The 17,572-nt window shown below is 44.6% G+C and overlaps 1 protein-coding gene across 4 annotated transcripts in view; it reads right to left on the reverse strand.

The window, feature by feature from the left end:
- Positions 1-17,572, reverse strand: part of LOC116971177 (coronin-2A-like) — a 128,523-nt gene that overhangs the window by 13,726 nt on the left and 97,225 nt on the right. For all 4 annotated transcript variants that reach the window (XM_033018135.1, XM_033018134.1, XM_033018132.1 and 1 more), the window contains 5 exons: positions 15,674-15,874; positions 11,919-12,035; positions 10,583-10,732; positions 5,353-5,532; positions 2,203-2,319 (listed from right to left, as the gene is read on the reverse strand). In XM_033018135.1, the coding sequence (XP_032874026.1) occupies positions 2,203-2,319; positions 5,353-5,532; positions 10,583-10,732; positions 11,919-12,035; positions 15,674-15,874 (765 nt within the window). The remainder of the gene's footprint in view (positions 1-2,202; positions 2,320-5,352; positions 5,533-10,582; positions 10,733-11,918; positions 12,036-15,673; positions 15,875-17,572) is intronic.

Raw genomic sequence — 17,572 nt, forward strand, 5'->3', positions numbered from 1 at the left:
CCCAACCTGGGCCTACACTCTCACCTCTAACATGGATGGGGTTCAAGCCCTATCCCAGATATTTGAGCACATCATTCTAAGATGACAGTCACAGTGTAGTGTTGTTGGACTGCTACTCTGCAGGAGATGCTGCCTTGCTAAGAAGATATTGAACCAAGGTTATCACATGGACATAAAATTTAACTAATATAAAGGCAAGCAGGGGAGTTCTCCCTTGCTTCCTGACCAATATTTATCAGTTTTTGGTCATTGTCACACTACTGCTGTTGGGAGCTGGTGGGAGCTGGCTGTGCAAGCATCTGCTAATGGTGTTTGTTTTTAATCTGCCCACACTTCAAAAATGTGTAATTAGTTACACACAGCTCAGGGACTCTCCCTGGGGCTCTGAACATATAAAATGGACACAATCTCCCCTATTGTGGGCGGAACAGCTGCTGTCTCACAGTTCAAGCAACTTGGATTCAATCCTCCCCTCTGGTGCTGTCTGTGTGGAGTTTGCATGTTCTACTTGGCACCGTGGGTTTACTCCGGGTGCTGCACTTTCATGCCACATCCCAACTCGTGCAGTTTGGTAAGTTAATTGTCGCCAGTGTGTAGGTGAGTGGTAGAAGGGTACTGAGGGGAATGCGGAGAGAATAAAATGCTTTAGGATGGGAGCCCATGTTGTCTCACCTGATGACTTTTTTTCCTGATACATTATTAGGTGGTAAAAGATAAACAGCACCACGGTGTTTCTATCATTCAATGAGTGATCAAGAGAATTTTAAAGGGAGATGATAAATGGTGGTCTATGGAAGAATTCATGGCCACATACTGGTCTTGAAATAGTTACTTGCAAGGCAGGAGGTTGAGGTAAAGGGCTCCAGTTGCAGGCTGTGGCCTCAAGGTGGCACCATAGCTCCACTGAACAATCAATAATGCAGCATCTATCCAAACCTAATGTCAAACGCCTGTGCTCCACCGTTTCATTCTCTCATGTCACAAGCTCAAGTTGAATTTATTTTTGCTTATTAAACATAGCGAGTTCCAGTTCTGAAAATATCTGCCATTCTGAAAATGTTAATTCATTCATTTAGCCATAAGAACAAGGCTAACAAGGCACACATGCACACACACATACACACAAAGACTTGGAGAATTCCTTCATTGTCTTACTTTAAATACTCACACATGATATCAGCATTCCTTTACTATAACCGAGCAAATATCCTGCAACTCACCACCTACAGCACGCAGTGAGCACATTAACATACAGAAGATAAACACAAAAGCTGGAGTAACTCAGCGGGTCAGGCAGCATCTCTGGAGGAATAGGTAATGTTTCGGGTCATAGAAACATAGAAACATAGGTAAGCCATTCGTCCCTTCGAGCCATCACCGCCATTCAATATGATCATCTAATATCAGTACCCCGTTCCTGCTTTTTCCCCATATCCCTTGATTCCTTTAGCACTAAGAGCTGAATCTAACTCTCTCTTGAAAACATCCAGTGAATTGGCCGCCACTGCCTTCAGTGGCAGAGAATTCCACAGATTCACGACTCTCTGGGTGAAAACGTTTTTCCTCATCTCAGTCCTAAATGGCCTACTCCTTATTCTTAAACTGTGACCCCTGGTTCTGGACTCCCCCCCCCCCCTCAACATCGGGAACATTTCTCCTGCATCTCGCCTGTTCAATCCCTTAAGAATTGTATATGTTTCTCTATGTCGAGACCCTCCATCAGGCTGAGGGTCAGGGGAAAGGGGAACGAGAAATATATACGGTGATATAGAGAGATAAAGGACAAATGAATGAAAGATATGCAAAAACTAACGATGATCAAGGAAAGGTGGAGCCCACAATGGTCCATTGTTGGTTGTGGACCTCGATTCACCTACTCTGGGCGAGAGACCATTTGCATCTACCCAATCTATTCCTCACATGATTTTAGACACCTCAATAAGATCACCCCTCATCCTCCTGTGCTCCAGGGAATAGAGTCCCAGCCTGCTCAACCACTCCCTGTAGCTCAGACCCTCTAGTCCTGGAAACATCCTCGTAAATCTTCTCTGCACTCTTTCCAGCTTGACAACATCTTTCCTATAACATGGTGCCCGGAAATGAACACAATACTCTAAATGCAGACTCATGAATTTATGAAACTAAGATTACACCACCATCAGGCCCCCCCCAGCCAGTCGGGCTCCTCCATCATCCACGTACCTGATCCCAGAGAACGATTTGCCGATTGTTCCACTTGGAATATCCCACCGACAGGATCATTTTCAAATTGCCCAGGTGCACGACCTTGATGGCCCTGTGGGCCAAGTGGTTGGATTCCTGAAAAAGATTAAAACACAGGCTGTGACTGAAGGAAGAGGTGGACACGAGCTCACACAGAGGTCAGTTCGCATTAACCAACCTGATCTCCCGGTGGCTCAGCACTTCAACTCCCCCTCCCATTCCGAATCCGACCTTTCTATGCTGGGCCTCCTCCATGGTCAGAGTGAGTCCCACCGCAAGTTGGAGGAGCAGCACCTCATATTTGGCTTGGGTAGTTTACACCTCAGCGGTATGAACATTGACTTCTCCAATTTCAGGTAGTCCTTGCTTTCTCCCTCCTTCCCCTCCCCTCCCCTTCCAAGCTCTCCCGCAGCCCACAGTTTCCGCCTCTTCCTTTCTTCTTCCCGCCCCTCACCCCTACATCAGTCTGAAGAAGGGTCTCGACCCGAAACGTCACCTATTCCTTCGCTCCATAGATGCTGCTTCACCCGCTGAGTTTCTCCAGCATTTTTGTCTACACAAAGGTCAGATGGAGCAAGATAACTGTGACTAGCAGCGCCCTCACACACGCCACCACCTGAAGCATCCCACTTACATCTTATTGATGACACTAATCTGAAGTTACACATACACTAGGTTTTTAGTGTGGAGAACTCAACGACAAGCAATGTTTCTGCAGCAGCCTTGGCTTCCATCTGCCCTTATTCACTGTGCAGCCCGCTCAGTGCAAGCTTCATTAAAGAGTTCTAAAAAAGTACTCTTGTTTACTCCATTTTATTTGGACACATTCACTTCTTTGAAATATTGCATGAGGGGAAAACAGTTTTACTTTTAGTTTTAGTTTGGAGAAACAGTTGGGAAATGGGCACTTCAGCCACTGAGTCCATGCCGACCGTCGATCACCCGTTCACATTCGGTCCATGTTATCCCACTTTCTCATCCACTCCCCACACATTAGGGGCAATTTGCAGAGGCCAATTAACCTCCAAACCCACATGTCTTTACGAGGTGGGAGGAAACCGGAGCAACCGGAGAAAACCCACGGGGTCAAAGGAGAACATGCAAACTCCACACAGACAGTACCCAAGGTTAGGATCGTACCCGGGTCTTTGGTGCTGTGAGACAGCAGCTCTATCACCTGCTACGCTGTGCTGCCCTTGACAGGCCAAATGGAGGCAAGGGGGAGGGTGGGGGGGAAGAGCAGGCGGAGAGGAGGTTATGTGACTGACGTTCCAGGAACTCACTCAGTTATACATGCACATTTTAAAATAACCACAATGTTTCAGGAAACGATGCTGTCATGCACACTATGCACACTGATGAGCAAGAGAGCCTTGTGACCAAGCGACCATGGTCTGCATTCTTCAGTTTTGGCTTCCTTTGAAACACAACATTTTTGTTAAGATGTTGGCAACAATTCAATTGCACAGAGCAATGGTTCCCTGCGTCAGACACTCATTGGCAGTTTAACCTCAAAGTAAAAGTCAGAGAAAACTGCTCAACTCGGTAAGCACCAAAACACATTTACTAATCCTCACTCTGCTTACTCCAAACGTCATGCAATTATCTTTTTAAGCAAAGAATGGATAGTGTTACATGTGAGCCGCGATATTACACAAAGTGCTCCATGAACACAATTTGTAATTTTTAATTATTTCATGAACAGCACAATTTGTAAAAACATCTTTGTCATTTTGTATACAAATCCAACAAAACTCCCTTTATCCTTCAATCTCCCACCTAACCAACAAAGTCAGTACCGCACTGACTGAGGTAGTTCATTTTAGTTTAGTTTAGAGATGCAGCGCGGAAACAGGCCCTTCGGCCCACCGAGTCCGCGTCGACCAGCGATCCCCGTACTCTAGCACTATTCTACACTCTAGGGACAATCCTTTACAATTTTGCCAAAGCAAATTAACCTACAAACCTGTGCATCTTTGGAATGTGGGAGGAAACCGGAGCACCCCGGAGAAAACCCACATGGTTACGGGAAGAACGTACAAACTCTGTATAGAGAGCAACCGTAGTCGGGATCGAACCTGGGTCTCTGGCGCTGTAAGGTAGCAAGTCTACCGCTGTGCCACAGTGCCGCCTTTAACTGTCCAGGTAGTGTCTCAGTTAGACATTAAAGGCACCACAGCTATTATTTTGAAGAAGAACATATTAATTCTCTTTGATGGCCTGGTCAACTCCAACCTTTAATCAACTTGACAAGGACAGGTAACCTGGTTGTTGCCACATTGTTCATTCTGGAAGCTTGTTGCGCAGCTTTTTTTCACCACATTTTCATTAAAAACTTGCTTTCCCAGTAAATACACTCCAAGGCACCTCCTAGCATTGCTATCAAACAAAAGTTGACAGTAAGATGAGATAAAGAGGGAAAGCTGGCCAGGGAGGGAATTCCTGAGCTCAAAGCCCAGGGAGTGGCAGCTAATGAAACAGCAATTAGAAATGAGAGTGTCAAGAGGCTGGAATTGGATAGTGATCAGAAGCAGCCAAAGTCGGGAGATGCGGAAGGGGGTGGTGGGAGGATGGGGGTTGGGGAGGTTAGGGGGGAAATGGAAGCCGGGGGGTTAAGGGGGGAGGGGTGGAGTCTAAATAGCATGGAAAACCACCAAGGAAATTTGGGAAATGGCAGGATTTGGAGCCAAGGTACGGCAGTGATCAGTGGGTGGTTGCTGAATCATGCAAGTTAATCCAAATCCATTGCTCTCAATGGAGGAATTTATCCTCCTTAAAGGTGGAAGCTGGGCAAGAGTATGTTGAAATGGTTATGTTCAGAGTAACAAGTCGGGAGATCCAAGGCTATGTACAAATGTAAGTTCCTCTATGTCTTGTGTAGGAAGGAACTGCATATGCTGGCCAGGCAGCGTCTCTGGAGAGAAGGAATGGGTGATCTTTCGGGTGGAGATCCTTCTCCAGACTTCAAACGTCACCCATTCCTTCTCTCCAGAGATGCTGCCTGTCCCGCTGAGTTACTCCAGCTTTTAGTGCCTATCCTCTACGTCTTGTGATGACATTGTAGAAAACAAATTCCTAAATTGTGAGCTACTGTTTTCCACTGTGGCGAGTGTAATCTTTCATTCCTACCTGTAAAACCTTCCCTGTGTGACTGTCAATGACTCGAATCCTCTTATCCTTGCACGAAGTCACCAAGTGGCTGCCATTGGTGTTGAAGGACATGGAGAGAATTGCATCCTTGTGGCAATCCAGGATTCTCACTGGGTTGCTGATCAGCGACTCTCCTGAACTCAGGTTCCAGATTATTATCTGTGACAATGAAGACAAAGCAGAGCTTGATGAGCCAGTATTTAACAGGTCGGGCCATATAACCTTCTCATCGTCAATCAGGATGCCTAGTTTACAATTTACTAGAATTATATTTGAAACCTGTAAATTAAGAGCACAAACTAAAGCTGTATTTCCTGGAGACACAAGGGCCTGCAGATGCTGGCTTACAAAAAAAAAACCCCATAAAGTGCTGGAGTAACCCAGCAGGTCCGGCGGCATCTCTGGAGGACATGGATAGGCGATGTAAAAAGGGTCCCGACCCGAAACGTTGCCTATCCATGTTCTCCAGAGATGCTGCCTCACCTGCTGAGTTACTCCACCAGTTTTTGTCCTTTTGTTAGGAGCTGCCATGATAAATTAGGCATTGATCTCATTAATGAGTGAAGTAAACCACTCTTTCCTATCTACCCCCACCACTATTTACATTCACCACAAATACATTTTTGCTTTTTGTCTTCACCGCTCACAGTAACATTGTTCCATGTTCTCCCCTGTTTGAGATTCTCCAGAATTCCCTTTATTTATCAGTGAATGCATCATATTTACAGTTCCAAATTCTGGTCTCCCCCAGAGGCGCAAATATTTTCACATCAATCGCATTGACCTTGTGGAGACTTATCTCAGGTCTCCCATGGCCTTCTCTTTGTGATCCCAATTGGTTGACATAATGAGATGGATCATCGGTATCGTCACAAGTGACGTTGATGAGCGCTGACCTCGATGACCTCTGACTCCCGCAAGTACCCTCAACATTCCATCCTCTTGTGCCTGAACATGCCATTTCTGACACAGACTCCTTCGCTGAAACTGGTGAATCCAATGTTGAGCTGTGGACTGCCCAGAGGAAGGTGAGATGTTGTTCCTCAAGATTATAACTTCATAAGTCCATAAGTTATAGGAGCCGAATTAGGCCATTCGGCCCATCGTCAACTCCGCCATTCAATCATGGCTTTTCCTTTGAACTGCGTTCTCCTGCGTTCGCCCCATAACCCCTGACACCCCCACTAATCAAGAATCCATCTGTGATGGACTTCATAGCAATAAAGTAAGAAGCCAAAGGCATCCAAGTCACAGTGGGAGTGGATGGAGAATTAAAATGACAGCTGACTGGAAACTCAGGACCACACTTCTAGTTACAACTTCTCCTAGCAGATTATCTGTGGTTAACAAGACTTCAACAATTCTCACAGTTGACGTCACTCTGTATCATCCATTTTCTCTTGATCTCCATCCTATCACAGCCATTCCTACTGTTCTCCCATTCCTCTCCCTCTTTTCCAACTTAATACTCATCCGCTTTCTCAACTTTCCCAGTTCTGATCAAAGATCATTGACCTTCAATGGTACTGATTGGGGATGATCAGCCATGATCACATTGAATAGTGGTGCTGGCTCGAAGGGCCGAATGGCCTACTCCTGCACCTATTGTCTATTGTCTATTCAACTTTAATTCTGTTTTTCTCTCTCTTTCGAAGCTGCATGACCTGCTGAATGTCTCCAGCAGTTTCCGTTTTATTTCAAATTTCCAGCATCTGCAGTATTTTGTTGCTTGGGCAAATAGACAGATAAACTAGACAGATTTAAAATATTTCTGCAAGTGAGGAAGTCCCAAACATTGTTCATCAAAAATCCAGACTTTCAAAGAGTGAAGTTAGTAAATAAGACTATATTCCAAATCTGGTTAAACTGGTAAACAGAAACTGATGCGAGGCCAATTGTGAACATTACATTTGGGATAGGTAATATTGTGTTGTCAAATGATATTACAGCATTACAGCAAGGATTACTGGCAGGATACGAAGTCTTTGTAGAGGGTGTGGAAAAGGTTTACAAGAAAGCTGCCTGGATTCGTGGGTCTTAACTATGTCAAGATTGGACAAAAGTGGATAGTTTTCTCTGGACCATGGCAGTTGAGGGGAGACCTGCAGGAATTATATATAACCATGCGATGCATAGAGGGTAGACAATCAGAACCGTTTTTCAAAGGTGGAAATATCAAAAACTATCAAAGGGTGGAAATATCAAAAACTAGAGAGCATAACTTTAAAGTGGAAGTGGCAAAGTTTAAAGGAGTAAGCCATTTAGAACGGAGACGAGGAAACACTTTTTCTCACAGAGAGTGGTGAGTCTGTGGAATTCTCTGCCTCACCTGCCTCAGAGAGGCAGGTTCTCTGGATGCTTTCAAGAGAGAGCTAGATAGGGCTCTTAAAAATAGCGGAGTCATGGGATATGGGGAGAAGGCAGGAACGGGGCACTGATTGGGGATGATCAGCCATGATCACATTGAATGGCGGTGCTGGCTCGAAGGGCCAAACGGCCTACTCCTGCACCTATTGTCTATTGTCTAAAGGAGATGTGTGGGACAAGTTTTTTTTTAGACAGATCATGGTGGGTGCCTGGAATACATTGCCAGGGTGATGGTGGAGGCAGATATGATAGTGGCATTTGAGAGGCACATGGATATGCAAGAAATGGATGAATATGGATCACACACAGAGAGAGTGTGGGGCTCCAGTCACGGAGCTGCGGACCTACTCACCATCGCGGAGCTGGCCGAGTTCGGAGCGGGTGGAGCTGTGGTGGCGCTCGGCTGCGACCTGACCCCGGGGATTCGGAGGCTTACCGCAGGTCTGGTGGACAGTGACACCGGGAGCCCGCGGGTCCCTGCTGGGAGACCGCTTTTCGGGGCTTCCGCAACGGCGACTTCACCCGCCCGAGTTGCGGGGTTGAAGAGTACCTGGAGCGGGGCCTTACATCATCGCCCGGCGCGGCTTGGAATGGCTGTGGGACTTTGCTAGCGCACGCCGGGGGCTCCAACAACAAGACCCGGAGCGCGGCCTTGCATCGCGCGGCGTTAATGGCCGCGGGACAATTACCATCGCCCGCCGGAGGCTTTGACTCTGACATCGGGAGGGGAATGGGGAGTGCAGGGGAGAGATAAGTTTTTGCCTTCCATCACAGCGAGGAGGAGATGCCCTGTGATGGATGTTTGTGTAAATTGTGTTGTGTCTTGGTTCTTTCTTGTGTGTATGACTGTAGAAACAACATTTCGTTTGAACCTCAATGGGGTTCAAATGACAAATAAATTGTATTGTATTGTATTGTATTGTATTGTATTGTATTGTATTGTATTGTATTGTAGGAGATTAGTCTAACTTGGTACCGTGTCTGACACGTACACTGTGGACCAAAGGTCCTGTTCCTGTGCTCGTCTGTTCTTTGTTCTATATTAAGGGGAATGTTTAAGAAGCAGATACTTGGATTAGGTCACTAATCAGCCATGATTTAATTGAACGATAAAACGGGTCTAAAGTCTGACTGTTCTCCCCTGTCCCTCAGAGCTGATGAATAAGTTCAATTATACAAATGGAAAGTACAGCATAGATGGTGCTCTTTCGGCACTTGTTCCTGTGTTATTGTTTAGATCCTGATAAATGAAGGAAATTAGCCCAGGAAGCTCAGCTGCTACTTCCTTTACTGTGCAATCATTCCCTCCAATCCATTAAACATGAGCCAGAACAAAAACAAATTATGCCAAATAGATTATTGCTCAGAGAGGCAGAGGCACAGAGAGACACGCAGTCAGAGGGAGATACACAGGATGGTTCAGATAGAACCAGGTAGCTGGAGAGAAACACAATCATTAACGAGGGGGAAAGATATAAGCAGTCATAGTCATATACATACTCGTAGACACACAGACACAGGCACAGACACATAGACACAGGCACACAGACACAGTCACATACACACAGACAGACACATAGACACAGACACAGCCACACACACACAGACAGACACAGTCACACAGACACAAAGACAGACACAGTCACACAGCCACATACATACAGACACATACACACAGACACATACACACAGACAGTCACATATGCACAGACACAGTCACATAGACTCAGACACAGACACACACACACACACACACACAGACACAGACACACAGACACACAGACACATATACACAGACACATACACACAAACACATACACACACAGATACGTACACAGACAGACACATAGACACAGACACACAGACACATGCACACAAACACATACATACACAGACACATACACACGCAAATACACATCCCTGTGGTGAGAGAAAGAGAAAAATGCACATAAATCCACAGACACAAACACACACAGCAATATGCAAACAGAAATAGAAATAGGAACCCGAGGTGAAAAGAATTACAGAGGATAGTGGGTATATATAACAAGCTGCTAGAGGAGGTAGTTAAGGCAAGTACTATAACAACATTTAAAAGGGATTTAGACAGGTACTGTATGTGGATAGGAAAGATTTACAGGTGTATGGGTCAAACACAGGCAGGAGGTGCTGGCATAGATGTAGCATCTTGGTCGGCATGGGCAAGCTTGGCGGAAGAGCCTGTTTCTATGCTGTATAACTCTTATGACTCTAAAGGAATCTTTTACAGAGAGAGTGGTGAGTGCCTGGAACACACTGCCAAGAGTGGTGGTGGAGGCAGATGGGACAGTGGCGATTTAAGAGGCGTGAGGGGCTGCAGCAACATTTTGTGGGGACAATAAGTTGGGATTTAGTTGCATCCAGTCTCCAATTCTCACCCACAGCTCAATGAAAGACAGAATCCCAGGGATGGAAATAACACCGCTCAGTGGTGCACCAAGGCAGGACTGTCACTGTGTGATTATGAGACAAATAAATGCCCAGCAAAAAATCAAGACATAACCTGGAAGGTCTACAGAGATTTGCTGTCCCTATCTAGCTTTTGAAGTAAGCAAGCTTCTGTAGTTTAGAGAAGTACTACCTCACTGGTGAACTTTGAACTACCTTTAACCAGACTATCATACACTAAATGTTGAGCCCTTTATCCTTTATCTGTGTACTGTGGACGGCTTGATTGAAATCATGTATAGTCTTTTCTTTGACTGGATAGTACTCGCCCAAACAAAAGCGTTTTACTGTGACTTGGTTCATGTGACAATAGTAAACAAAACTAAAGCTAGGTTTTCCAGAGTTCCCCTCTTACCCGGTAATCGTATCCAGCAGTGAACAAGATGTCCCTGGCGGTCGGGTGCCATTCAATAATCCCCACTCTTCGTGTATGGGATTGGAGGTCTTGTTTTGAAGTAGTTATGTTTTTGGTGACGCCGTGTTTCGGAATGTCCCATATCTTAACCTGCCCATCGGCAAAACACAAATTTACAAGACCAGCTGTCAAAGAGAGTGCTTTCGGGCATACCTCGAGACATTTGGCGAAGCAAGTCACAACCAGTCAGATCCTTTAGGCAACCCCACAACAACAAATTGCATTTGGGGAAGTCCAGAAAAAGGGGTCACAGTTTAAGGATACGGGTAAATCTTTTAGGACCGAGATGAGAAAAACATTTTTCACACAGAGAGTGGTGAATCTCTGGAATTCTCTGCCACAGAAGGTATTTGAGGCCAGTTCATTGGCTATATTTAATAGGGAGTTAGATGTGGCCCTTGTGGCTAAAGGGATCAGGGGGTATGGAGAGAAGGCAGGTACAGGATACTGAGTTGGATGATCAGCCATGATCATATTGAATGGCGGTGCAGGCTCGAAGGGCCGAATGGCCTACTCCTGCACCTGTTTTCTATGTTTTCTATGTTTCTATGTACAGGTATAACTCTTTCTATAGAATACACCGTGCAAGGTGGTGCATGGGAACAATTGTGCAGCAGGTGGCGCTGCTGCTTCAGCTCCCGCATCCTAAACTGTTGGTTAAGGTTTGATCCTAAAATCTTGGGTAGAACTTGTACCTACCTTCTCCTTGACAGTCTCCCAAGTGTTGCCATTTCCTCCCACATCCATTGATGTATTGTAATACATCAATGTATGTAAATGTACCCCTAGTGTGCAGGTGATTGGCAGAATCTAAGAGGAACTCATTGAAATGAGAAAATAATTTTAAAAAAGGGTGCTAATGGAGGCTTAATCAATATGGTGCTTGTTAGCTGGCACCGACTCTTTGGGCCGAAGGGCCTTTTCCACATTGTATCCCTGTGACAATGAATGAATTGGAACAATTGACGTGTTCGGCAACAGACGAACTGACTGAAGACTGACAATGTCACCTCCATCAAATTAGCCATTAAATAACTTAAGAGTTAAAATAATTCCAACTGATGTTCGTATTTCGCATCATTCTTGTCCTTCCCTTCACTGTTCCTAATGTATGTTCAATTAATTCCTGAGAATTTCACTGCAGTGAGGCTTGAGTATGAAATGTTAAAAACTTCTGCAACAAACAAAATCATGAAATGCTTCAACCACCAATTGTCATTGTGATCCTTCCCTCTCGGCTGTAAACGGACAGAAAGAAGAGAACCCGCAGGCTTACCGTGCTGTCCTCTGAACTAGAAGCAATGACGTAGTCGTCAAATGGATTCCATTTGATGTCCAACACATTTCCTTTGTGACCACAGACCTTTGGCTGATGTGGATCGATCTTTCCTGTCTATTACAGAATTATTCATGTTAACATCTTTTGCTCAACAAAATCCTGAAAAAATGGAGAGATTAAATAAAGAGCCATCTCCTCAAGGTCACATTGTGTGATCATGAAATGCACAGCCAACGAAGGAGGGGAAATGCAAAGGGAAATGTCAGAACACACAGCAGTGGCAACTTGTACACGCACCATTGACAAATGATATCTTAAAATGCCTTTGTTAAAATAAGCAGGCTCAATCACGGGCTCATTCTAACCAGCTTTAATGCAGGTTATGAGTCTAAGATCTATTCCTGCTGATGCCAACATTGTATTGACAATTTAAATCTATTTTTAGTTTGGCTCCACTGGGATCTTAGAAAAAATATGCCAGTCTACAGTGTAAACAAGCTACAGACTAATGTATAAAAAAGATACGTACAGCGTCCTCCTGATTTCAAATTATCTCAAAGCCAATAACATACTTTCTTTTAAGTGTAGTCCCCATGGCATGCGAGAAAAGGCAGATCATTAGCTCCTGTAAATAGCAATGAGGTAATGACTCTGTCATCTGTTTATGGTAAGATAACTCAAGAGTTCCTCTTCTCTTTGGAAAAGTGCTGAGAGATTTTTACCTGCATGTAACCTATTGGCTTTAGTTTAGTGACATGTGTAAAAGGTATCACTCATGCCAAGGTGCAGCTCACTCTCATTGTCGCACCATGTTGTCAACCTGGATTCTATGGTCTGGTCACTGCAGTAGAACCTGACCACAAGCAGAGCTGAAAGACTCCAAACAACTATCCACCAAACTCCAGCCACAGACCAGGGAGAGATGATAGTCTCACTCACACACACACACACACACACACCAAACAAAAAGTAAACAATCTTCTCAAACTAAAACAATGTAGAAGATAAATTACACTGGGCGCTAAAAATATTCACAAATAACCCCTCATTACCACCAACCACACCACAACACAAAGAGAATTACAATTTTCAAATTGAGACCCAGAGGGGCAGTGAAATTCGAACTCATCTGCTGACGCTATATCAATATACACTAACTAAACTCTTGTTATAACGGACCATATGGTGGGGGAATGGTGTCCGTTATTGCCGATTGTCTACTATAACCGACTAAGACATATGTCATTTCAAGTGTAGAGACCCAACAATAAAATTTAGATTGAGCAAGAACCACACTGACAGAAGTGCCTTTGTTCAATTGAAACATTAAACCAAAGCCTTACCTGCTCTGAGCTACAAAGCTCCAAGGTCTCAATATAGGGCAGCACAGTAGTGCAGAGGTAGAGTTGTTATCTTAAAATGCCTGAGACCCGGTTCAATCCTGACTACGGGTGCTTTCTATATGGAGTTTGTACGTTCTCCCGGTGACCGCGTGGGTTTTCTCCGGTTGCTCCGACTTCCTCCCAAGCACCATAGGCATACTCGTTTGTAGAAAAATTGGCTTTGGTGAAATTGTAAATCATCCCTAGTGTATGGTGTGAACGCTGGTTGGCGTGGACTTGGTGGGCCGAAGGGCCTGTTTCCGCACTGTATCTCTAAACTAAACTAAACTAAAAAAAAGCAGAAAAGCAGTATCTAGAATTTACGTAGAGAAACGGGCATTCAGTCCAAATGGGGCTGTTGTTTGTCCTTCACATGAGCCCCCACACCTCACTTTAATTCAGTTTATACTTTGCCCTCTGTTACTTTCTCCCAAAGGTACATCAAGCTACATCTGGGCCAATCCCATGAACAATTCATTTTTCCATTTAGATGCAGAGGGCAGCTACCCAACCAAAGTCATGTTTGTGCCAAGGCCAGGTTGGGATTAATTGTGATACAGTCAGGTTTTAAAGTTGGTTATGAATGAAGCATTTGCAGAAAACCTGATGCAAAAATGAATTATTTAGTCCACAGAGCCAAATTCCCACAGTTGTCCCCATCAACTATACCTACTGACACTTGGACCATTGACAAAACAGGTGGCCAGGTGGCCAAATTTGCACCTCATTCTAAGAATAATGTCACTCTCAACTACATCGACTGATGAGATTCACTTCAGACTATGGAAAAAGTTAGCAGACCAGAATTTGGGACATTAAATATGATGCACTCACTGAAAATTTTGAAAAGGAATTCAGGAAAAGCTCTGACCAGGAAGTGGGAAGAACATGGACCATGCTCACCATGAGTGGCGAAGACAAATGGAAAATATGTATTTAAGGGGAATCTGGATAAGGGTGGGGGGTTGAAGGAAAAGAGTGGTTTACTTCCCTCATTAATGGGATGTAGGCATCAATGCCCAATTGATCATGGCAACTCCTAATGCCCCTGTCCCACTTAGGAAACCTGAACGGAAACCTCTGGAGACTTTGCGCCCCACCCAAGGTTTCCGTGCGGTTCCCGGAGGTTTTTGTCAGTCTCCCTACCTGCTTCCACTACCTGCAGCCTCCGGCAACCACCTGCAACCACCTGGAACCACACGGAAACCTTGGGTGGGGCGCAAAGTCTCCAGAGGTTTCCGTTCAGATTTCCTAAGTGGGACAGGGGCATAATAACAATACTTTTCAACTGCTACAACTGATTTTCACTGGGTAGCTTGCTGGATAGTTTCTGAAGGTAATTATCAGTTCACCTTATTTCTGCTGGCCTGCAATTAAATATAGGCAGGCTGGGTCAGGCTGGAATTTTTTTTTTTCATTCCATGGACACTGGTGAATAAGGACTTCTCAAACAATCCAACACTTTTATGGCCACCATTGTTGAAAGATTTAAATTCAATTTTAATTTAATTTTTAACTACAATTTCTCAGTTGTTATGTTGGGATTTGAATTCTGGTCTTTGGGGAATTATTATTCCAACGATCTGGATTAGTAACCGAGTAATGTAACCACATTGCTAAATGCCTTATAGAACAGTACAGCATAGGAACAGGCCCTTCGACCCACAATGTTTGCACTGAACATGATGCCACATTACTAATCTCCTCTGCATGCATGTGATCCTTATATCTCCATTCCCTGCGTATCCATGTGGCCATCTAAAAGCCTCTTAAATGCCACTATCCAATCTCCACTACCTCCACAGTCACCCTTGGAAGCACATTCCAGACATCCAATAGACAATAGACAATAGGTGTAGGAGTAGACCATTTGGCTCTTCAGGCCAGCACAGCCATTCAATCAGTACCCTGTTCCTGCCTTCTCCCCATATCCCCTGACTCCGCTATTTTTAAGAACCCGGTCTAGCTCTCTCCTGACCACTTTCTGCATTAAAAATCATGCCCTGCACATCTCCTTTCAAATTTGCCTAATTTGACTTAAAGCTGTGCCCGCTAGTCTTTGTTAAAAATCAACAAGGGGTAGTGATTGGTTTGCATGGAACCTAAATTTTAAGATGGCAACATTGGGTCAAACAACCTGTTTCCATGAGGTTCACTCAAAATACAAAGTTGAGGTAGTCAGCAAGAATGCTTCTCTCCATGCTGATTTCATGCTTATTTCCTTCTCAGGTGATTCAAGTAGAAAATAAGTCAATTGGTAGTAAAACAGTACAGACTGAGTGGTGAACAAAGCAGCGTGCCATTAGTCATGAATCAATTCTAAACATGTTCTTGCACTTCATGCCAACAAGGTTTATAAGAAGTTCCTACCTGGCTGATAGGTAAGACATAGAAAGCTCCTCCTCCTGCACACTCGGTCACAACAGCGATGAACTTTGGGTTTACGGAACAGAAATAGTTGTCTTGAACGCTCCTGGTGATGGAAATCCCATCGTAGCAATTGTCCTTATTGGCGGGCTTCCCGTAGACGTGGCGGAATTTGGAGCTGTGGTAGGAGGGCCGCCATGACATCTGCAAGACGGAAAGTAACTGGTCGTAACAATGTTTGACAATTAACATGCCTTTCACAACCGCAGGCAATTTACAGGAGTCTTATTAGACGAAGTTGACAAAGAGCAAAATAAGTATAAAGGACAGTTTCCTGGATTAATTCACGGGATGCTCTTTTAAAAAAAAATTCAAAACAGACTTGATTCAAGTAATAAATATATACAATACAGGAACAGTGCAAAAAATTCATCCAACATTCTCAGAGGCTATACAAACATTCAATACTGTTTACACACATTACCCAAATTTCACAAATTTCTCCCCCACCCTTGCCGCTCATGTGGCCCACTGGTGTGGAATCCCTTCCCTTATTTTGAGGGGCGTCACCACACCCTGCCCCCCCCCCCATGTCCAGCAGCGGAAGGACCCTAGACTGTGGTCCTGTCCCACAGAGCCTTGGCATTCACTGCACCAAACTTCAGTGTGTCCCTCAGCACGTACTCCTGCAGTCTGCAGCGGGCCAGTCGGCAACATTCCCTGATGGACATTCCGCGCTGCTGGGAGGTCAACAAAGCTCGGGCAAACCAAAGAGCGTCTTTCACCGAGTTGATGACCTTCCAGCAGCACTCGATGTCAGAATTCACGGGATGCTCACTCAGATACACAGGCCTGTGTTTATCATCCATCCTTAATTGCCCTTCGATGGCAATTATCCAAGAATCAGGAATCACGAACTGGCTAGAATGAGTAAAAATGGTGATTACTTTCCCTGGAAAGCATGAGTGAATCTGTTGGGGTTTTTAATAGTACCGTTACATGGTCACGGTTACTGTTTATTCTGGATTATTTAATGGATTTAATTTTAAATTGTTTCACTAGGTTAAGGATTTTGTATGCATGCTGATGGATCAGCAGTTGAATAACTTAATCGTTATGTTGCTGTCAGTTAGTCAGTCATTGCCAACAAGTCAGTGTTGAATCCCATCACGACTCCATCCCCAAGCTGGATTCTTTAACCACACCCATCCACCTTTTCTACCGTTTCCTTCAACTGAGCAAGCACAAGCATCCTCTCTACTCAGTTGTTCATAAGATCAAAAGCCATAGGAGCAGTTAGGCCATTCGGCCCATCGAGTCTCCTCTGCCATTCAATCATGGCTGATCTATCTCTCATTCTCGGAACGTTCGCACATTACGGAACACACCAGACCAGGGCTGGAGGTCCCAGACGGGTGATCAGAGCTCCTCAATCTCTGCAAAAAAGCTTGCCGCAATGGATTTTACACACAAGAAACAAAAATCTTCAATCTCATGAAGAACACACTGTCAGTTTCCTGTGAAAATAACCAGGTGAATCACCCGCTGAGTTTGTCCAGCATTTTTGTCTACCTTCAATTATTCCAGCATAAGCAGTTCCTTCTTAATCAGGTGAATCAATTCGACTCGTCCGGCTGAACTAAAATACTAGGACCTAAAATAATCAGGTGTCGTGGTCTAATAAACCTTATTCTCATTACAGTTTTAGTGAACATTTGTCTGCTCTCGGCTTTGCAAACCTTGTAATGACTGTCAGCATCAGGAGGACTAATGTGGTAACCCAGGACACCATCAATTAGCAGTGACAATATGTTACTGGAGTTTGTTGACAGCTTCACATTGAGGGTCCACAGCATCCACCAATCTGTCCCTTGATGTCAAAATTAACACATGCATAGTAGA

Source organism: Amblyraja radiata, chromosome 3, assembly GCF_010909765.2.
Source record: "Amblyraja radiata isolate CabotCenter1 chromosome 3, sAmbRad1.1.pri, whole genome shotgun sequence".
Lineage (NCBI taxonomy): Eukaryota > Metazoa > Chordata > Chondrichthyes > Rajiformes > Rajidae > Amblyraja > Amblyraja radiata.